This window comes from Pongo abelii, chromosome 16 (assembly GCF_028885655.2).
Source record: "Pongo abelii isolate AG06213 chromosome 16, NHGRI_mPonAbe1-v2.0_pri, whole genome shotgun sequence".
Lineage (NCBI taxonomy): Eukaryota > Metazoa > Chordata > Mammalia > Primates > Hominidae > Pongo > Pongo abelii.
Genome location: NC_072001.2, coordinates 33,492,348 through 33,515,437, shown reverse-complemented (window position 1 = coordinate 33,515,437; position 23,090 = coordinate 33,492,348). Strand labels below are relative to the sequence as shown.

At 52.0% G+C, this 23,090-nt stretch overlaps 1 protein-coding gene across 1 annotated transcript in view; it reads right to left on the bottom strand.

Moving 5' to 3' along the window:
• Positions 1 to 1,620: 1,620 nt before the first annotated feature.
• KLF13 (KLF transcription factor 13) overlaps positions 1,621 to 23,090 on the bottom strand; it is a 51,224-nt gene continuing 29,754 nt past the window's right edge. The window contains exon 2 of the mRNA XM_024232945.3: positions 1,621 to 7,528. Within this exon, the coding sequence (XP_024088713.1) occupies positions 7,239 to 7,528 (290 nt within the window). The 3' untranslated portion in view covers positions 1,621 to 7,238. The remainder of the gene's footprint in view (positions 7,529 to 23,090) is intronic.

Genomic DNA, 23,090 nt, shown 5'->3' with positions numbered 1-23,090 from the left:
GGTTTCAAATCTCAGCAGTGACATCATAACTGACAGGCTTTTTTTTTTTTCCTGTCAATATTTTTTAAGCATCTGGGATCCTCTGACAACTATTTATGGAAGCGGATCCGCCCTGCAGTTGCTGCTATCTGGGGAAGTTCCTGAGCAATAAATGGCTCTGAGAAGGCGGAGCAGTGGCTGTCCTGGGAAAATACTCCAACCAAGAATGGGCTCCAAACGTCTCAGTACCAAAAAGACTTTTGTTTGAAAAATGTGTGCTTGTTTTTATGACTGTTCAGTATGTGCCTGGGAGCGTTCATTTCATGCCTCCCTCCCCCCAATCTATGATACAGAAAACAAACGTTCATCAGGCAATGCCAGCTGGTGTCAGGGTAGCTTCAGGAAAAACCATGTCTGATCAACTGCAATGCCTGTATTTGTTAGTAACACTTCACATCTTGTGGTGGTTTTTCATTTACCCTATGAACAGGTAATCACAGGCCAGGTATGGTGGCTCAATCCTGTGATCACCAGCACTTTGGGAGGCTGAGCCGGTGGATCACCTGAGGTCAAGGGTTCGAGACCAGCCTGGCCAATATGGTGAAACTTTGTCTCTACTAAAAATACAAAAATTACCTGGGCGTGGTGGCAGACATCTGTAATCCTAGCTACTCAGGAAGCTGAGGCAGGAGAATTGTTTGAACCTGAGAGGCAGAAGTTGCAGTGAGCTGAGATTGCCACCATTGCATTCCAGCCTCGGCGACAGCAACGAGTGGGGCTACACAGCGAGACTCTGTCTCAAAAAAAAAAAAAAAAAAGAAAAGAAAAAAAAAAGAAAAAGAGCAGGTAATCATGTACGAACAGCGTACAGCCCAGATGCAGCGCTAGTCTATCCCTGGGTGAGGCTGAGATGTGGCTGCACCAGCACCTCCCTTCTACATGCTGTGGCTAGAACAGGGTTCGGGCCAGACCTCCACCCCAGCAGCCACCTCCTCCACTAGCTGCCAGCTTCCCATTGCCTCTGATGAGCACATCATCTGCCCTGGGGACAGCCAGGGGCAGTTAGTGTTCACTGGGGACTTAAACAGGCTCTGCTATCAACACCTGCCTTCCTACTCCCCAGACTCCCAGGGTCCTGGGACCTGTCCTCGCTGCAGCACACTTTGGGGTCAGTGCCCGTGGTAGAGTGTAGGAACTTTGGTAGCTAGAAACAGGGGTGTTTTCTAGACGCTAGGCTGAGGGGCGAGGCAAGCAGTGCATCTGGGGTTGAAAGAAGTGGTAGCTGCTGCCCAGAAAAAGGAAGTCCAGGTGTTTTGGGGGACTTTGAGGGAAAAGGTGCCGTACCCTTTGAGGGAATCTGCCATCGCCACATCCCTTTCTCCTCCATGCTCTTTCGGATGGACGGAGGGGTGGGAATGGGATGAGCTGAAATAGCCTCCCATGGGCAGGAGGGGAAGCCAGAAGAGCACCCACTGTCTGCAAGAGCTCTTCTGCAAAGCCTTCCAAAATAGGACCCGCCAAGTTCCAGGCAAGCTTCAGTCCCTCAGTCAACTGCAACTGCTTGAGTTTGTGCATTTCAGTTCCCTTCCCCTCCCAGAGCCTGTGCAAGACATGCTCTTCAAAGAAACTAGCTCCAGCAAATAAAATAATGAATCATAAATTTTATTTCAAAATGTAAACGTCACTAAACATGCATACACGTTAAAACAATAAAATTTACAATTTCGTTAATTTTTCTTTTTGCATAGGACATCATTACAATATAGAATCTATGCCATACAAAATACATACAAAGTTTTATCCGAGCAAGCCAAGGCCAGACTGGGAACTGTACAACTGTAATACTTCACTGTAGTGATCCAGGAAAGATGAAACATGGCCTTCGGAATTATGGTGGGTGCTGGTTAAAAAAAAGTTCCTACAGAAAAGAAAAACATGAGCTCCATGGAAATGGTCTTGGACCCTTGGATTCTGCCTTGGGCTTTTGGCAAATGATTCCAGAGAAGCTCCACCAATGGCTTTGGATGGGAATGGGTTGCCTGTGTGGGCCTGGGGCAGCTGAGACCCGGAAGCATGCACCCAACACATGCACACAAGCAATTCCCAGTCACCAAGGAACCACCGCAAGCCCCAAACCCGACAATGACAATGCATAGTTGCTCAGTAGTGCCTCCTTTCTGCTGAGGCTGACCAGCCCCAGAGACCCCAGCACTAGGCACCAGGGGCCTCTCTAGGATGAGGCCAGGGAGCAAAGTCTCCCACTCACACACCCAGAGGCAGGCACCTGGAGCCGGTACAAACGCTGGGGCTAATGAGCCCACGTGGTGTCTGGAGCCACATGGGAGGTGGCCCCTTGCTCCTCTCAGGGCGGCCAGGTACAAGGGCTCCTCTGCTGAGTGCATGGCCTCGCAGGCATTCGGCTCACACCTGGTTTCCAAATAAGCACGCACTGCGGCCTGTCCATGGGCCCTCTAGAAGAGGCCAGAGAAAACAGGACCCTGAGGCCTTAAGAAGCTGTTCCCGTGCTCCCACCCCCACCCCCACCCCCATGACTTCCTGCCTCCACCCCCCACCCCCCTCCCCGGAATGTGTGACTTGTAGGGTAGGGGACGCTACTTCTCTCCCATCCAGTTCATTTTTAAATAAAAGTAGTAAAGTTTTAAAGCTGTATGAGAAAGAGAGAGGCAGGGCAGGGCCAGGTGTCCGGCACTGCAAGTCTGAAATCTTCATGGGGGTCAGTAGAAACCAAGCGCGACCCCTCTTCCCTCATGGACACCGGGCTCCCATCTCCTGCCGAATTCAACTCCTCTGATGCTGAGGGACAGGACAGCAGGCAGGAGGCGGTGCCTCACCCTAAAGGGTGCTCAGGCATGTATCAGTAGTAAGGTGGACTGTGCATCCAAGTTCTGGTACAAAGGTCTCTGGAATGTGTCTCAGACAAGCCTTCAAAGCCTCAGAATCAGGAAAATGACTAATAGGACCTGGTTCTTCCTGGGGTAATCCTGATTTCAAAAACCATCAGCCCACGCCTCAGATTTTAGCTTTGGAAAATATGGTGACCAGAATTGTATATGGTAACAGTCAGCAAAAGATGTGGATAACCTACCAAGCGTTTCTTACTGGTTGTGATGTGACCAACACATTACACTCTTTAAACCTTCTAGCACTGTGTCTTTGACTAAATGACCTTTTTTAAATGAGGGAAAGAAAATCAGTGACACCTGTCAGAAGTCAAAATAGTCAGGTAGCCCTGTAAACACAGCCACAACCAGAAGCGGAGCAACAAGGCCACACTATTGCTCAGATCACATCTTCCTGTTGGGTGGCACCCCTGCCCGGCTGAGATCCTGAATGGGTCCCGAGGGAGCGCCAGGACCCTGTGCAGTCCATCTTAGCACCTGCTTCTGGCAAGAAAAAGGCTGGTCTTCTGGACACACCGGGTGGGGAGACAGAAGACTTGAGGTCAAGTCCTGAGGCAGAGTGGCCAGCCCTCTCTGCCCATCCCCACCTCTGAATCACCCCTCACTGGTCTGAGCTGTGTTCAGGGTGCCGCAAGGACTGGGATCACCAGTGCCTCAGATGTTTGTACCTGGAGGCTGCACCGTGGCGAATCCTGCATCTGCCTCGGTGTGGGGCCTGGGAATAAAGTCAGGGTTAGGAGTGAGGCGATCTTGCACTCGAGTGTCGTGGGTGGGGGTGCAGCAGGATGCAGGTAGGGCACCTCCAGGACTATGTTCCCATCCAGGACATCTCTGCCCGTTCCTATGCAGCATCCTGCAGGACAAGACCCCAGGGCTCTTTGAGGAAAGGGCTGTGTCTGTCTCTTTTCCTGTATGGCTGTAGGATCCAGTAGGCATTTGGGGAGCTGACAACCGTTCCCCTAATATGGCTGATGTAAACAGGGGCTTCCTTGTCTGGGACAGGAGCAACACCAGCCCCTTGATGGCTGAGCCCGAAATCAATTTTAGGCCTTTTATAGGGGAACTCTCCCTTCACTCAGGCAACCTTCACTTTGAGATCTCTGCCCCTATGGACCACTAGAACTGAAGTCCCAAAATAAGGGTTTGAGTTTTCCTTATTATTTCTATGAGTCCTATGGGTTCCTCAACCCCACCAAAACTGGCAAGCATGGCCATAAACCACAAAAATGGAAGACCCTGAAATAGACGCAGTCTGGGAAAACATTCTGCATGTTTGAAGAAAATGAAGGCTGTTGCAGGAGGGTCCGCCTTGTGTGCCCGCTTCAGTGGAGGCAGCGTTCCAAGGCCCACCACCCTCTTCCACAGGAGTCCCTCACTTCATGATGAGATGGAAATCTGCCCTTGAGGACCCCTGTGAACCGTGCCTGAGATTCATGGGTTTCTCCCCGCCCTTCAAGCAAGATGAGTTTAAGCCCCAGATGATTCAGGAGGGTCTGGCCAGGAGTACCCAGGAGGATTTCTCTCCTGGTGCCCTACCCCCATTTCCCAGTCCAGGCCGGAGCCTAAGGACCACACCCTGCCATTAAATGAGAACCACTTTGGGAATGAAGACACACTCTTATGCCAAAAATAGCCAACGCCTGCATATTTCTGTTTTAAGGCAATGTTACCCTTCCATCTATCAGACGGAACAGCCCTGGGTCATTTAAAGGAAAAATTAAATTAAGTGCTCTCTTTGGAAACAGCCAACACCCGCTTCCCTCCCCCACCCCCCGCCCTGCTCTAAAACAAACCAGCTCTTCTTTTTATTCCAAGATGACTAGGTTTAGAGTCCTATCTTTTCCTTCCTATGTGCAGACAGATGTGGAGCTAGAAAATCTCCTTCCATGACACCCTGGGCAGATCACAAGGACGTCTGACCCCTCCCTGGAGAGCACTTTGCCAGCCTCACAGGGACGGGCCGCTCCCTCTCCCTGCCTTGGGGAACGGTGGACGGTGAGTGCACCAAAGGACTTTGGAATAAAATTCCTGAACCTGGAATGTGAATTCCTGAGACATAAAATGTATTCAGAGTGTGGCTTTCTCTGCCTCACACGAAAACAACTTTGGGAGGGACCTCACTTTGGAACTGGGCATGAAGATCTTTGCACCACAAGCACCCAGGGCTCTCTTCTGTCAAGGTCCCTACCAAATATTCCACTCCTTCTCCCAGACCCGATGCAAGCAGGGAGGTCAGGGAGCCCCAACACAGCATGGCAGCCAGAGGGACCAGCTCTGCATCCAACCAGAGTGGGGGTGACCCTCTCCCTGCCAGTTCCCACCACAGCAGAAACAATGCTACTGCCCAATTTAGGGCCCATCGGTCTACCTAGAAGACACCACCACGCTGTCGGCCAATCCCAGCTGACACACAGTGGTAAGAAGCGGGCACCTGATGGCATACTGTGCCTGAGCAGCTGCTGTGGACAGAGCGTACCTGTCCACTCTGGAGCCAGCCAAAACAGTGGCCAGCAGCTGTGGGCGGTGGCTAGGCCTGGGTCCCGGGTTTGTGCTGCACCCCATACCATGGCAGGGCTGAGTAGAAGCAGGATGGCCACAACCAAGGCACGCTAGGCCCAGGAAGCCCATCTGTGGCCCTCTGAGGTCCCAGGGCCGTTCCTTTGCATCAAAATAGGTACTCATCAAAACAGGTATCTCTGGCAAGATACCCTGAGTCCACCCCAATCCCCCCACCCCCCCCAACACACACATGTGTGTGCTCACGCGCGCACACAACCACACGCACACATACACTCTGTCCTGGGCCCTTGTATTTACAGGCCCCAACTCTCAGGAGGAAGGGAAGGTGATACCTGGGCCACAAGCCTGGGGTCGACACTCCAGCCATCTGCAGAGGAGTTTGCTGGACCACGGCTTGATTGACCCCTGCCCAGGGCTCGAATCCCAACCCAGGACCCAGCTCTCTGCTCCTCCTCTCCTGCTGGTGATGGGGCACTGGAGCAGCCCCACCAGCTGGGTGTGGCCTGGAGCCTCCAGGCAGGACAAGGAGAAGCAGGAGGAAAAGGGAGGAGGAGTACAGGGGGAAACGGAGAGGCTGGAGGTTTGCTAAGTCTGAGTTGGGGACATGGTGGGTCTGAGAAAAGTGTTGCCCACAACTTTCCATCTGGCATTCCCTGGGGAGGAAACAGAATGCGCGCTCTCCGACAGCACTTCCTGTAACATCCGCGCCACTCCTGAAAAGGTCCAAGTCACAATGTTCCGGTCTCTTGCTACAGAATGGTCTCTGTGAAGCATGGTGTGCTGCCACACGCACAGCCGCTCACACAGACCCTCTGATGAGGAGGCCCCATGACCTGCCCACTGTTTCCAACAAAGGTGCCCATGCGGGCAAACTCCGGAACTGGATGTGCCACCAGGAATTTCTAACATCTTTTTAGAAGGCCAGAATTCCCCCCATCAGAGGCCCAGGTATAATAGTGACAGGGTCCTGCGTGCCTTCTGCAGGGACACGGAGAAGCGGAGTCCTGGCAGGTGTGACCCCAGCCCCTGCCTCAGAGGTCGGATGGTGCAGTGCTACGCTCAGCCAGGGCTGGCATCTCTGCTTCCAGTGCTCCCTAGCGCCGTAGGAGAGGGCTCCTGGAGGCGGGGTGTGAGGCAGGCAGAGTGCAGAGGGCTGAAGGCCCCCTCCACTGTCCCCAAAGTGGAGTGCTCCTCCAGCCAGGGACAGCTTTAAGGCATCCCTCTGCAGGGGCCTGTCTCAGAATCAGCTGCGTTGCAAGCCCAGCCAGGCTCGTTGGGCAGAGGCCAGAGACTGGGTTGGGGGGGGGGCGGGGGGCGGGGCAGGAAGAGGTCAGGCCAGCTGCTTAGGAATCTGCCCTGGAGGCACAAACGTCAGTGACCACATCTGCTCCCAACAGACCCACAGGCTGGCCAGCCAGCCAGACGCTGAGCTCCACCAGACTGGCTGGCCTGCTCTGTCCCCAGCGTGTTCCCGAATCTAACAGAAAACTCCAGAGTGCAAATCTATGTACAGAGTAAGGCGGCAGGAAGGGGTGTCCTCACTGACCTCGTGGAACGTGTCCATCCCTGAGAAAGGGGGTTCAACAACGCTGAATCTCAACTTTGTGGGTGTATCTATTGTGCAATTGGTGGGTGGTGTTTTTTGAAATTTTTGTGTTTTTTTTTTTTTTTTTAAACAAATTTACTTTGACACCTGAGGTGAAAAAAATTGTTTTTTCGTGGACTTCGCATCAAGTTCTCTCTCTTCTTTCTTATTACAAAAGGAAAGGCCAGGGACTCACGAGGGGGTGGGAGCGGCTGCTCATGGCTGTGGCGGGCTCAGGGCGAGCTGGCCGGGCTGATGGTGGGGCTGCTGGCGTCGGAGCGGCTGTAGTCGCTGAGGGAGCCGGTCCGCGAGCCCCCGCCGCGCCGCTGCAGCATTCCCGGGTGGAAGTTGGCGTGGCGGCGCGCGTGCTTGGTCAGATGGTCGCTGCGCATGAAGCGCTTCTCGCAGATGGGGCAGCTGAACTTCTTCTCGCCCGTGTGCGTGCGGTAGTGCCGCGCCAGCTCGTCGGAGCGCGCGAACTTCTTGTTGCAGTCCTGCCAGCTGCAGGCGAAGGGCCTCTCACCTGTGGGCACAGGGGCAGAGCGTCAGTATCCGCACCTGGCCCTGCGTTCACACCCTCTCTGGGAAAGGGCCCGCAACACCCAACACCCCGGTCTCTCATCACCCCTCCCACGTGCCCCATCTCCAAGAGCTTCTGTGACAAATCCATCAGGGCAGAGATGAAGGTGGGCCCCTGCCCTCCCACCCACGCCTGGGATGGAGGCAGAGAACACGGCCTAGGATAAAACAGCATTTCAGGTGCTGAAGCTGCAGGGCCCGTGGGTAGGTACATGTCAGGGCCCCAGGCTCCTGGCAGTGGACCCCCTAAGTACACCACAAAGCAGGCTGCACTACACACCCATGCCGGGCCAGTGGTCTCCAACGCCTGGGGGTTGCAGGCCCATGCCCTGGCTTCACAGGCCTCCCAGAGTTCAGCCGCCCATGCTGCTCCATGGGAGCCACACTCTGGACCCCTGCAGGGCAGGAAGGCAATTCCCATTCTGACCCTCCTCAGTCTAGTCTGTAACATGAGAGGGTCAGCCTAGGTGAGTTCCCGGGCCTGGAATTCTACAACCAGTCTGCTGCTCCTTCTCTCACAAAAGTCCCAAAGTGGCCAACCAGGGATGGCTGGCAGAACAGGAGAATGAAACAGGCTCTTGCAGACCCAAGTGTGGTGACAGACAAGGGCAGCAGCCCAGAGCACCCCATTATAGGAGCCTGTGCCGGTAGGAAGGAGGCGGAATACAGTGGGGTGGGAGGTAATAAAGGTTGGCTACAGTCAGGATGCTGCTCCCTCCTTCCCACCCCTCACTCAGAGTGGGAGACAGGCCAGCGTTTACCCAGGCAAACTCTCAACACACAAAACTCTCAATCACAAAAATGACATCAACTGCTCAGGAAGAACCAGGGTGGGGGGCTCTGGCACCCCAGAAACGAGCCCTTCTTGTATTAGGGGTGGCCGCAGGGCTGCCCTTCCTACCCGGTCTCATCCCCTCTCACCCCCATACAGACCCTAAAGTGACTGCCAGTCACTGAAGCTGGTCTACCCATGTTCAACAGAGGAAACCCACTCACCCACCCACCTTAAACACAAGCAGATACCCAGGGATGGCCAGACAGCCAGGGAGAACCAGCAGCATGGAAGAGAAAGGCCAAGTGCAATGCAACCACGAACTCTAGAGGAAAAGAGTGAAGCCAGGAAACAGAAGAAAATTTTAACTTGAAATTTCTGATTAGTATTCTCTGAGGAATTTGAGACACAATTTGATGCAAAAGCAAAGAGGATACCATACAAAGAAGTTCAGAGAGCAAAAACGGCCAGGCGCGGTGGCTCATGCCTATAATCTCAGCACTTTGGGAGGCTGAGGTGGGTGGATCACTTGAGATCAGGGGTTTGAAACCAGCCTGGCCAACATGGTGAAACCCCGTCTCTACTAAAAATACAAAAATTAGCCAGGTGTGGTGGTGTGCACCTGCAATCCCAGCTACTCGACAGGCTGAAGCAGGAGAATTACTTGAACTTGGGAGGTGGAGGTTGCGGTGAGTCAAGATTGTGTTATTGCACTCTAGCCTGGGGAAGAGAGCAAGGGTCTGTCTCAAAAAAAAAAAAAAAAAAAAGACCGCAAAAACAACAGCATTTAGAAACTGAAAACAGCATTGTGTGCATAAAAAACCTTCATATAAAAGCTGGAAATATACTCAAAGCAAATATATGAGAAAAAAAGAACCAAAAAACAGTTCTGGAAAATATGTGGATGTCGCAGTGTTCCGTCTCCTGGTACTGCTGAAGCAGGGGCCATGTGTCGGTACACTTGTTCTCTTTATTGATTTTACATGTTGGGGGAAAGGGTGTTGGGGGGATTCAAAATCAAGTAGCCACCACGATTTCCCAAATACATGACAATTACAATCAAGTGAGAAAACAGAAAACATGGAGAAGAAATTACAAAAGAAATAATGGAACAGTCTCTGTCAAAGAGTAAAAAAAAAAAAAAAGAAGAAAAAGGAGACAGGAGACTAACATGAGACAGGCTGCACAGAGGTGGACCAGGTAAATGAGTTAAGACCTCTGCTGCGAGAAGCTCTGCAATGTCAGAACACTGAGTAAAAACAGGAGCTCTCACAGCTTAATAGAGAGAGGGGGAAGAAACAAACACCAGGTCATCCACAAAAGAACAAGGCTGGGACAGACATCAGACTCTTCCTAAGTCACACTGGATCCTGAAGACAAAGGAACAGGGCCTTCCAAGCTAAAATGAGGTAAGACCAAGGAGCTAGGGACACGACTGAATAGTAAAGGACTATCTCATGACAAGAGCGAGGCAGAGACCTGGGAGGTCACTGGAGCACAGGACCAAGACTCACGGGGGAAAATTCCAGGAGGAAAGTGAGTTTTGTGCAATCAGAAAGTACCATCAAAAAGCTGGATAAACTTCAGGACACAGTAAAGACACACCACTCTTCTTTGTTTAAAAGAAAAAAGAGAGGCAATTAGAAACTCCAGGAAAAATAAAAGACATACAAAAAAATTGTGGTTCAAATTAGACGTAAACGAAAATGCCTCATGATTACGGGTCAAGAGCTCTGAGCCAAGCTCGGTTCTAGGGGTTTTTCCTATGCTCTATTATTTATTCTTCACAACAACTCCATGAGGTGGTGGCAGGAAATGTAATCCCAGCACAGGCCCTGCTGATGGAAGCAAACCTTACACAGTTGTGGTCATGCTAACCTTAGCACTAGTTGTCAATGTTTCAGAACCAATCCTATAAACAAAGGCCATACAACTGACCTGTGGGTCCAGCAGAGAACATGGATTTAAGGGAAAAGTCGGAATGCACACAGTGTGCAAAGAACATATCTAAATGAAACACAGAGATTTAAAATTACAAAGACAGTCAACAAAATAAGTAAAATAATACATCCATCAATTTAGGAAGAGTTGGAGGGGAGGGATAGGAGTGAGGTAAATCCTTAAATTTCATGGCAGGAGGATAACAGAAAATATCTAAATTTGATAAATCAAGAAACAGCAATAAAATACAGTTCATTTATGGCAGTAACCATCAAGACAACTAAAATCAGAAAAGAAGCGTTGCTGTCTAGGGAGTGGGGCTGGACTGGTGAGAGGATTTTTTTTTTGTTGCAAGCTCCTCTCTGTTATGGGTATCTATCTATCTACCTATTTATCTATCTATCTAATCTGAGATAAGAGTCTTGCTCTGTCACTGCAACCTCCACCTCCCAGGTTCAAGTGATTCTTCTGCCTCAGCCTCTTGACTAGCTGGGATTACAGGCGCCTACCCACGCCCAGCTAGTTTTTATATTTTTAGTAGAGACAGGGCTTCACCATGTTGGCTAGGCTGGTCTTGAACTCCTGACCTCAAGTGATCTGTCTTCCTCAGCTTCCCAAAGTGCTGGGATTACAGGTATGAGCCACACGCCTGGCTTGGGTCTTTTAAAAAAATCCTATGTATTTGTTTCTTCCGTAACAATAAGAAGTGTTTAAATATAGTTCCTTAAATATCTAGTCCAATATTTCCCAAAACATGTTCAAAGAAATGTTATCATTGTATAAAACTGTTTATCGTTTCCAGAATAAAAAATTTTGTCAACTAAAGAGTGAAAATGTTGCATGGTAATTCCACTCTTGGAGATTCACAATGCACACTAGTCATTAAAAGCCTGGGAAAGTCCAGCATTAAATGGTTTAGCATTAACCATGTCAGGTCTGACAGATGAGGTTCAGACCCTGTTTGCCCTGAGTTGTGACACTATGGCCTCGAAAAAGCTCCGTGCTGCCTGTAGTAGGGCGGATAATGGTACCCCAAAAGATATAGCGAAGTGATAACCCCCCAGAACCTGTGCATGTGATCTTATCTGGAAAAAGGGTCTTTGCAGATGTAATCAGGTCAGGATCTGGAGATGAGCTCCCAAGTGTGGAGCGTGGAGAAGAGGGGAGGGGAGTGAGGGAGAGGGGAAGGGAGCAAGTAAGAAGGGGGAGAAAGGAGGCAGGGGAAGGAAGGGGAGGCATGGAGCGGATTCTCCCTCAGAGCCTCTGGAAGGAATTAACCCTGCCAACACCTTGATTTCTGGAACTGTAAGAGAGTAAGTTTCGGTTGCTTTTCAGCCACCCAGTTTGCGGTAATGTGTGACAGCAGCCACAGAAAGTAAGCACACTGCCCCGTCCTCATAGGGGGGTCCATATAATGATCCCATGGGGCTGCGCACGGGCGGCCTCAGCACAGTGCCTGGCACGTTCCAAAGGTCCACTCCTGAAATCTCAGCTGTTACTGTTGCTCTTAGTCATTAGCCTTGTCAACTGGGTCTCCCCAGATTTGGGCCTGTTGGTGTGGGGGGGAAGCCAACCCAAATTCAGACTCAGCCTTGCTTCCTAATAGCTCTTGTGAGGAGCCTTGTCCTTTAGCTCCTTCTGCCTGCAGGCTGGGGAAGCATGTGAGGTACACAGAGCTACAGGTGGGCCACATGGTGTTGGGGCCGCAGAGAAATGCAGCATCCAATGGATGGGACGTTGGTGCCAGGCAGCCTGGAGTGGAGGAAGGTGGGTGTCCGGTGCAGCCACTCCACCAGCACAGCTCTTGGCCTCCCTATGTATCAGGAGATTTATGCTTTGACAGGGCACATACTGGGTGCCTGGCCCAGAGACATGGTCCTGACCCAGGCAGACACGGCCCCCACGGCTCCATTCTCTGCTCCTCCCTCAGCCTGCTGCAGAGAGGTGACGGCCAATGAACTGGCCCACAACAGGAGTTATGGCTCAGGCTAGCAAGGAGCAACACTGGGTCTGTCTGGGTCCCCTGGTAGTGACACTCAGGCAGCACCCCGGAGGCTGACAAGGAGCACCCCAGAGAAGGGAGAACGGGTGGAGGCGGGAACAGGGAGCAACATGCCCCAGGCCACTTTCACCCACATGATCTGCAGGAGCCCCAGGAGCTTTCCTGTATGTGGGCGAGAGCCACTGCTTTCATCATATTAGAAACTGGAAATTAAAATGGAAAAAAAGTCTTCAACCCAAGCACGCATTCCAGTCGCTGTCAGAGGGACAGTGCTGTCACACATCCTGTAGCATCTGCAATAGCCTACTGTACCTCTTTTGGGAGAATGAGGCAAACAGTGCTATTGTTATGGAAACAGTTTTGATCTCATGGCCCCTCTGAAGGGTCTGAGGCACCTGTGGGTGTCCTCCAGCTTCACTCTAAAAACTGCTGTTCTGGGGACAGACTCCAGGGGGCCTGTGTGCAGCCGAGTGCAGTGAGTACAGGGGGGCACCCAGTGAGGTGAGAGGCCAACCAGGCCCCCCGGCCCTTCAGGGAGTGAGCCCGCCTCCCATTCTAAGGCAAAGGGAGCCCAATGGACAAATCCAAGCACCCTCCTTGCTGGGCTCAAACCCTGCATCTGCCTCCACCTGGGCATGTGGTACACAGACAGCAACAGCAAGACAGGGACTCACCAGGACACGGGCTCCCTCTAGCTCCAAAATGACAAGAGAACCGGTAGGAGATTCCAGACTCCTGCAGAGGAGCTCCTAGCCTTCCTGCCAGATCCCAGAGCCACTCCAGCTCCCCAGGTGGGAGGGCCCCAGGGGTTCTGGCTATGTGTGCCTGTGCATGGGGTGGGGGCCGTGGGACAAGGCGGGGTTAGGCCTTGTGAGGAGACTTGGTGAGAGGAAGGGGGCTGAGGTCAAGCCTGGAGGGGCGCTAGGTGTCCTGGAGCCCTGAAGGGAGGCTGTAGGAGGGTTGGGGGAACAGTGGGGAGCTGGGAGAGGGGCTAAGCCATGCTGGGGTTTGGGGGTCCTACGGGTGCCAGGCAGCGGGGGACTCTTCGGGTACCAGGCTGCATGGCTGGGTGACGCAGGGTAGAGGACTGCATGGAGTTGCGGGGAGAGTGGGGTGGGTGGGGATTGGAGTATGGTTGGGCGGGGCAGCTGCTCAGGGCTGCGCATTACATAAATGTTCCCTGGCGCCACAGCGAGGCCGCGAGCGGAGCAGCGCCCCAAGTGAGAGCAATTGCCTCATCTTATCAGAGAACACAGCGTCCCACATGCTGCTCTTGCCCAAGCCGCAGGCCCAGGCGGGGACAGCGTGTTCTCTCAGAGAGCCAGCCGGAAGGGGGGCGCAGGGGCTCTCTCTCCTTCAGCTGAGCCCCCCATCCGCCTGAACGCCCAAGTCCCAGGCCCTCTCCCCTCCCCCACAGCAGCCACATGCAAATACAGCCAGCTCAGGAGTGTGCGTGCTCCAGCTCAAAGCCTGAGCTCAGACTCGGGCTGTGGCGCAGACTCCACTCTGCTCTGCCCTCCTGCGCAAAGGGCATGCTCCAAGTTATCTCCTGCAATCCAGCCTTAGCCAAACTCCCACCCACCACCCCACAGGTGAGTGGGCCCCCCCACTCCACCCAACTCCAGCTGCACCTGTATAAACCACACTGCAGATCTTTCTGTCTGTGAACCTCCTGTGGGAAGCCTGTTGAGGGGTCATTTTTGCAATGTTCCCAATGCCCAGTACCAAGCTGGGGCCAGAGCAGTGTCTGCTGCAAGGGCCTCTTCTGCCGGCCTCCTGCTGGGTCTTCTCTAGGAAGCCTCGCTGAGCTCCCCTTCATGGAAGGGAGAAGGGAAGAAATGCAACTCCTACCGGGAGGTCCTGGAAAAGCAGATGAGCTGTTACCCTCACAGGGATGTCCTGGATACAACAGCAGACCTCTGCAGCGCAAGGGTCCATGTGGGTGTGTATCTGGAGGCAACGGCAGGGGCAGGGCTGGTCAGACTCAAAGGGAGGCACAGGGAGCGCCTTCCAAAGAGAAACTGCTTGCCCTCAGGCTCCCAGGCCACTGTCCCCAGTCTCCAGGTATTCCCCAACAGTGAGTGGGCTGTCATTCACCGATGGACAGCTCTGCCCTGTGGGCACTGGTTTGGGGCCACTTCTAGCTCCCAACCTCAAGACTGCCATGTCTTTCACTCCAGGGAAGCCTGTTCACCCTCCTGTTCTGGAGCAGGTCGGCATGGCCAAACACAGGGGCTGATCAACTGCTGGCCTCCAATGAAACTCAGGCATACAGCCTCAGGGGTGGCAGAAAGGCCTGGCCTCTGTGGTGGGGGGTGGACTTCCTAACTCCTTAGGAGGCCATTTGACTGCCCTGCTCGTCTCTAGAAACGTTAGTGGTTTATTAAGCCACATGGAGCTGACATGCACATGGCCTCCCAGGAAGTCCAGGTTGGAAGCTCTTACCCACCCACTGAGCAGGTAAGGGAAGTGAGGCCCAGGAGGAGAGAGTGAGCTGTCATTCAGCTGGCTGGCACCACAGCTAGAGCCACAGCTGGAACTTGCCTATGGCAAGGAAGCAGCCTGCTCCACCTCCACTCCTTTGTTGATGCCTCAGGGATTGTCATCCAGCCTGTTTCTCAGTCACTGTGAGGGTTAAGTGGGAGAATACGCGGGGCACATGCCTGCTGCAGTGATGCTTGGAGGAGATAACAATGTTATCACCTATGGGCCAAGGGGCCCCGGGAAGCATGTTTGTGAGCCGCCCAGTAGTAAAAGGGACATGGGGGGCAGGTGTGCCCTGTCCCAGGTGCTCTGGTCTAGTGCCGCTGATCACACTCTACTATCCACTCTTCACGTGCAGAGCTGGCAGGGTGCTGAAGCCTGGCTGGAGACTGCCACAGTGTTGGAGGGAACACTGCTTCAACGAGAGAATCCTCCTTGGGCAAATGTGTGTCTCCACATTTCTACAATGCATGCGCAGATATTTTTTAAAGTAGGCATTTTTCTTGTTGCTTTGCTTTGTTTTCGAATAGGATAACTTGATCCTAAAAATTCATACAGAAAAACACACAGGAATAGCCAGAAAAAATTCTGCAAAACAATGATGTGGGGGAAACGAGACCACCAGGATCCAACACAGTTTCGTAAGCTGATCACTGGCCAGTGAAGCCCAGCAGAAATGGCAGAATTAGAACGAAAGGTAGTGGTAACTGTGCATAGGATGGAGTGACATCTCAAACCCTTAGGGCAAGGAGCAGTCAATACATGTTATCAGGACACTTCAGTAGCATCTGGAAAGGTTGGGTTCATTCTTCCCACCCTACACCAGCATAAATTCTAAATAGGTCAAAGATTCAAATGTGAAAAATAAAACCACAAACATTCTAGGAGAAAACTGTAAGATAGAAGTTCCTTCTATGAATCAGTCCACAAACCATAAAAGAAAAGCCTAAAGGCTGGGCATGGTGGCTCACGCCTGTAATCCCAGCACTTTGGGAGGCTGAGGCAGGAGGATCACCTGAGGTCAGGAGTTCAAGACCAACCTGGCCAACATGGTGAAACCCCGTCTCTACTAAAAATACAACATCAGCCGGGCGTGGTGGCGAGCGCCTGTAATCTCAGCTACTCAGGAGGCTGAGACAGGAGAATCACTTGAGCGTGGGAGGCAGAGGTTGCAGTGAGCTGAGATCACATCACTGAACTCCAGCCTGGGTGACAGAGCGCGACTCAGTCTCAATCAATCAATCAATCAATCAATCAATCAATTTGACTGCACAAAAAAGTATACTATACTTCTCCATGAACAAAGTCATCATAAACAAAGGCAAGAGATAACTGACAAAACTGAGAGAAAAAATATTTGCAGCTCCTATCACAAACGGCTAATCTCCAAAACAGAAAGAGCTCATAGGAATTTTAAAAAGAAAAATATCCAACAGAAAAATGGGCAAAGCCAGTTCATAAAAAAGGAACTACAAATGGCTCTCAAGTGCCTGAAAAGATGCTCCACATCATCCATCAGGAGCTAACGGCAAATGAAACACACTGAAATGCAGCTTGGTAGCTATCATCTTGGTGAGGCTGCGGGTAAGCAGGCATTCTTTGCTGATGGGAGTACAAACTGCTACAACCTCCATGGAGGACGATTTGGCAATACCTATTAAAATTAGAAATGTGCACACCCTTTTACCCACATCTGAACTTTTGACATCCTAGCCTACAAACGCATTTGCACACCTACAAAATGGGATATGCTCCTGATTAGTCAATGCAGCAGGAACCTGAAAACAACTCATTTCCTTCCACTGGGGCCTGTCAAATAAATTATGGAACGCGCATATAACAGAACACTATCGCAAAGAAGTAGAATGAGTTCTTTACAAACTGATACGGAAAGATCTCCAAGCTGAGTGAGGAAAACAAGGTTGAGGAGAGATGACCAGCAAGGATCTACGTGCGCCTTGGCCTGTATGTGCAGAGAGAGGGTCCCTAGGAAAGTAGGAACAGAGATCACCCAGGGGAACACCGAGCAGATGGAGAACACGGAAGGATGACAGAATTTTCCCTGGGGAAACTACTTAAATCTTTTAGATTCTGAAACACACAAATGCATTTCCTATTCAAAAAGTTAAATTCAAAACAAAAAACCCATAGCAAACTAGAAAATGCTAGCCATCAATAACGCCAATTTAAAAATCAGACATTCAACACTCTGGGCACATTACTGGCCTCATTCTGTATTCCCTATTTCAAAGCACAGTTCCTCATATTACCCCAAGAGCTCTCTTAAAATAACAATGGTCGCCCAGGCAGATTCTCCTCAGAATGTGCTGGGCAGTGGCTTCCAGGATGAGAAACTCAAAAATAGCAATAAAGTCCAATCTAGCTTTGTAGGAGATGCTCCCAAGGGCAGGGCTCCAGGGCTTTAGAGCCCCTGGGTCACGCTGCAAACTGTCCTATTGGAGGAGGGCCCTCCCTGATAAATTGTTTGGCAGGCCCAGCAGCTTAGAACGGGTTAGACTTAAAAGGCTATGGGTGACAAATATTCAGCAAAGGATTTAAACAGAAGCAGTTCCAGAGTTGTAATTCCACGTCAGAAGCCCCCTTCAGGCTCCTGAATACCACACTCCTGTCATAAAACCACTTTGTGACACCACTGTGGGCTGAAAATTAGCCCAGGTGGATGGGGCAGGTGCTGGCAGCTAGGAGAGCCAAGTCCGTCCAGCCACTAGGATGCAGATCCCAAGTGCCACTGTAGGGACTCATGAGGAGTGGGAACCAGGGGATCTGTGGACTACTGGGAAAGGGTTTTCTCTTGCACCAAAAGGGAAAAGGAAGGAGGGAGGGAGGGAAGAAAGAGGGCAGAGCAGTGGTGGGTAGGGAAAGGGACACAGTATGGAAAGGCCTCTTGGGCCTACCTCTGGCTGTGACGTCTGGGGTGGGGGGTGGGGGGCACCAGCCTTGGCAGTCACAGGGGAGATCTGCAGAATCTCACAGAGAAGTCCAACTGCTTCTTGACACGAACAAGCACCTGCACAGCCAGCCCCAGCTCTGCACCCCAGGGCCCCGCGCTCCCAGCCGGCTCTCTAGGCAACTGAGGGAGGGGCCCCTGTCTGCAGAGCCTTTGGCAACCATCGTGGCCTACTTCCTCTTCCTGTGTCTCCCCTCCCCCAGCCTTCATTTCCTCCCCCTGCCCTCTCCTTCTGTGCCTCCTGGGGGGACCTTGCCTGCAGGGACCCCACCCTGCTAAGCTCTGCTACAGACACTTAATGGCACAAACAGCTGCATGTACACTCTTTACAGGGGCGCAGCTTTTACTTTTGGCCTGCACTGGCCTCATCTGACTCTACCAACCCGGAAGACAGGAAAGTGGTGATGTGAAACCCTTGTCAGAGGTGAGGAACCAAGTGACCTCACCAAGGTAACACACCCAGAAGGGTGGGCCTGAGGCCAGGCTCCACTGGGAAGAAAGACATTCTCACAGCCCCTCCCCAGCATGGAACAGGAACACTGATGCCCATGTTCACGTTCCAGGAGGAGCAGGCAGGGGCACCCACCCACAGTACGGCGAGGCTACCCTCTGCACCCCGGGGCCCCTGGTGCCCCCACAGCCAGGCTCTATGAGGCCTATTTCACTGCAGGCTTGCCCAGGCTGGGGGCATGTGGGCCTGAGGACCTGTGGGGGACCTCCACGGTCCCCAGCTCCCCTGCAGCAGGAGGCTGCAGCTGAGGAAGGAGCCTGAGCGCCACCAGGCAGCGCACTCAAAACAATGGCACTCAGAAGCCCTGGAGGAGCCTCGGCAGGCTCCTCTTCCAGGCCCAGCACCTGCCACCTGGCCAGCTCCAGGTGCACAGCAGGCTCAGTTTTCTTAGGAAAAATGTGGCAAGGTTTCCAGCAGAATATAACAAAACAATACATTCTTCAGGGTTGGTTTCACAAAGTAAATACATCCGAATTAAAATGAGCTTGTAATTTGGACGACAGGCCTAAAAAACGCCTTTGGCTTTTGAGGGAGCTGAGGCAAAACAACAACAACAACAAATTAGACAATGATCTGTTTTTTCTGGAACAGGTGAACAGTGCCAGGGGCTTCTGCTAGGAACTTCCAGACCCCCAGGGAGGAGCTAGAAAGCCCCCAGGCCTCTCCTGCAGCAGCCCAGGCCCATGGAGCCACCAGGGGCTCTCGGTCTTGCCCACTAGGAGCAAGTTACCCCCTATCTTTTGGGAAAGCCCTTGTGTTCAAAAACCCTTTTGCAGAGAACAGGTGACCTGGCAGCCCCAGGCTCTGTCCCTCAGCCCTGCCCACAGGTCTAGTAGCCCCCTACATCCTGCTCAGGCTTGTTGCCGCCTAAGTGCGTTGGAGAGGGCCTGAAACAGAGCCCCGCTGCCTGCCATGTGGGGAGACCAGTGCCCTGGGGGGGCCACCTCTCCTCAGGAGACAAAGCCCACCCTCTTCCTGGCACAGGCCTGCCCGCCGCATGTCCGAGCCCATACCTTCCTCCCTGCATCCTGCTGGCCCTGTTTCCTACGCTCTTCCCTGTCCTAGCCTAGTACAGGGCCCTAACCTTAAGGCGGCTGACCCCAGGGACACCAGCCGGGAAGAAAAGCAGTGCCACACTCTGCACTATCCCACGGCCAGGCTCCCAGAGGCTTCAAGGTTGGAGTGACCCCCTCTGCAACAGCTCTGTACGGGACTCCAAGACCTGAGGCTACCTAGGTCTGCCTGATGCCAAGGGAGGGCTAGCAAGAGCTGGGAGGAGCCACTGGGGCAGGAACCCTGTCTTGTGTCCTGCCTGCCTCCCTCACCCAGGACCACAACATGGGGGGTGGAGGGCTCAGTGCTCCTTGGTGTCATCCCCAAGGTTACTGGAACCAGGCTTCACAATCTGTTGGATGGGGTGGACGAGGGAGAGTAAGCACATGGAGCCAGCCCAGCTGTCTCTCTCAAATGTTCTTCTGAACCACCAATGTGAGCTGCTCATAAACAGCCCCTGGGAACGTGGACAGGGAAGAAAACAGACTATCAAGTGGCTGAGCCCCACCCTCAAATGCACACATGAAATGCATATGCCAGAGCTCTAATTGCAGGAAGGAAACAGAGGTTACCTCAGGAAGATGGGATTTGTGTGTGACTGTCCTTTCTGCATTTCTGTCTTCATCAAATGAAATCACTTTGGACAGTCAGAATTAATGCAATAACACTATATAACAAAGTGGTGTATGTACACACACATACCTTTCACCCAAGCTCCAGCTCACAACTGGGACTGCTTCCACAGAACCCAGCACCCCAACCCCTAAGAAGGGAATAGCACTAGTTTGCATGCACCAGTACCCTGCCTGGAAAGGTTAAAAGGACCACATGCCAGAATTTCATAAAGGTGTTTGCTCTCTTTTTGCTAAGGGTTACAAAACACATTTGAAAATTTCCGTTCTCAAGGTCCCTTTTAAAAACAGCAATAATAGAATACCAATGGTTTCTGCCAACAGAAGGCCAGAAGCCACCTGAGACAAGGGCTCTGGAGCTTCTCTCCTTCATGCACACCCGAGTCACAACCCTTATTGCTCCTGAATGGATATGCAGGGAGACGTATATCGGCCCCTTGCCACAGAAGCTTCCAGATTATGGATTGTGCAAGTGAAGGCCTTCTCCAGATGAATGATGCTACCTGTGGACTCATGAGAGCTGAACCCAAAGAAAAGACATTTCCATTTCCTTTCCATTGTGAGAGCCTCATCACTAGCTGCCTCCCAGGGGAAGCCAGAGGCATCTTCCCTGAGCGCGGCGGGGTGACGCATGTCCAGCTGAGCCCACTGCCCCCGCCTTTCCTCTGCCATCTTGAAGGGAATGTTCCCTGGCTTCAGGAGCCAGTGTGCGGTTAACATCCTTGTTCTGGGCATCAGGAGGCAATGTGACTGCTTGCATACCCACACAGCCCTGACGGCTGGTGATAGCCCAGGGATGACATTCCTATGCACCTCTTCAGAGATTTTCTGAAACACAAGGCAAGACAGGAACATGAAGTTGGAATCCACAATTACAGAGCCAGGTTTATTTAGCTGATAAAAATGCTCTTGAGGCTGATCAAAAGTAAAGGCAACTTGTATCTAAAATACATAAAGAACTCAATCTCAACAATAAGCAAACGCCCAATTTAAAAAATGAACAGAAGATCTGAACACTCAACCAAAGAAGATAGAGAGATGGTAAACAACTGTGTGAAAAGGTGTTCAGTGTCATCAGTTATTATGAAAATTCAAATTACAACAATGAGATATCACTATACCCATTTATGACAATGGTTAAAATCCAAAACACTGACAACACTAAATGCTGGTGGAGCAACTGGAGCTCTCATCCATTGCTGCAAGCATGTTAACCACAGGGCAGCTGACCAGCCACTTGGGAAAACGATGTTTTGACGGAAACTGTAAGAATGCAGACAATTGCAACTGTACTATAGTCAACCTGCCAACCTTAGGTTTGGACCCCCTCCTTCCTTTGCACAACTGTCTTCTTGTGAGCTGCCTTCAGTTGCTTCCAGGATATTGCTGGGTGTATCTCTGGCAAACTCCTGGATAACATTGTCGGGCAAGAACAAAGGAGATGCTGGCTGCCCAACCAGCTGGACAACTCAGCCACCCCCTGCCTAGTGCTTACCTTACCCTCATCTCTCCCCAGACCTCCTGCACTGGACGAAAGGCCTAACAGGAACTCTGGATAAAGATGGCAGGTCAGGCACAGGCACCCACCACCTTTCCAGCCCTAGATCCAACTACAATGAAAGAAAGTGGATTTTAACAGACAAAGCAAAAGGGAAAGAGAATAACAAAAATAGTCTGGAAGCAAGAAATTAGAAAGACATCAGAGAAGGCAAGGAAGCAATCCACGTTTCTCCACAAAGGCTCGGGAGTCTCTGGCGGGGGTGGGGGTGCAGTTGGTGGGGGGCACCTGAACATCAGATAAAGCAGCTGTGGACACACGGTCTTTCCTCACCTTACAGATGGCTGCTTGCCCTTCCTGCACCTGCCAGGAACCAGAGGCTGACTTTCTGGGAGGGTCTACACAGGAGGGAGCTCTGGACTGAGGACTCCAGACCCAGCTCAGAGTGGGGCAGCCTCCAGAACAGGGATGTGGGGAACAGCCCGCTCACTGAGTGCTGCCCCCCAGCTTCTCTCCCAGTGTCGCAGCAGGACCACCCTCCCTCCCCCAGGCAGGAGCAGAACACTCCTCTTGGGGGAAAACCCTGAAGGAGATGGCCCAGTAGACCACCCACAGGAGGCCACCGTCACTGAGCCCGATGGGCACCCAGGAGCCCCCACCCAGCTCAAGGCTCTCTGGGCCGTGTCACCAGACATCAAGGATCAGCAGACAACACAGAAGAGCCTGACGTGGGTGAGCGAGAGACCCAGACCAAGGAGCAGAGACAGATGATGCAGAGGGAGCAGAGGCCACGCAACAAGACTTCCAGAGCTGTCACTAACATCCTCACCACATAGACGGCCTGGAGGAAGCAAGACCACATGCGCCTTTAAAACGGAGGCTTAGAAACCTGAGTTGAAAGTAAAGATACAGAAGGAAAAATGTGGCAGAAATAAAAATCCCAATAGCAGGGTTGGGAGAGAACACTGAGAGAATTTCACAGAAAACAGAGCAAAAATACAAACGGATGAGTAAGAGAGAAAAAATACGAAAATGTAAGTATCAGTCCAACAGCTCCATATAAAAGGAACTGCAGGCAGCCCTGAGAACACAGGAGGTGAGGTGCTCGTGAAGAAAGTGGCAAGAATGTTTTCCAGATGCCACCCGAAGGGCCCGCTGCAGAGGACAGAGCTTGGCCAAGCACCTCCATGCACGTGCACACCTCCAAGCCCTGATAAAGGCAGAAGCCCAAAAGGCCCTGAGAGGCAAAGAGCCCGGCAGGTGCACACAGCCAGAATCAGAACAGCTTCAGTCTTCCCCACAGCAACATCAGAGCTCCAAACCCCACGAGTAAACCATTCCCACTTATGATTCAACCCAAAGAAACATGAATCAATCTTAGACCAGGATCAAGACATTTCCAGACATACAAGCCTTAAAACAATGACCTCCCATTATCCTAAGTGAATTAACGTAGGAACAGAAAACCAAACACTGCATGTTCTCACTTATTTTTTGAGACGGAGTCTCACTCTGTTGCCCAGGCTGGAGTGCAGTGGCACAATCTTGGCTCACTGAAACCTCTGTCTCCCGGGTTCAAGCGAGTCTCTTGCCTCAGTCTCCTGAGTAGCTGGGATTACAGGTGCCTGCCACCACGCCCGGCTAA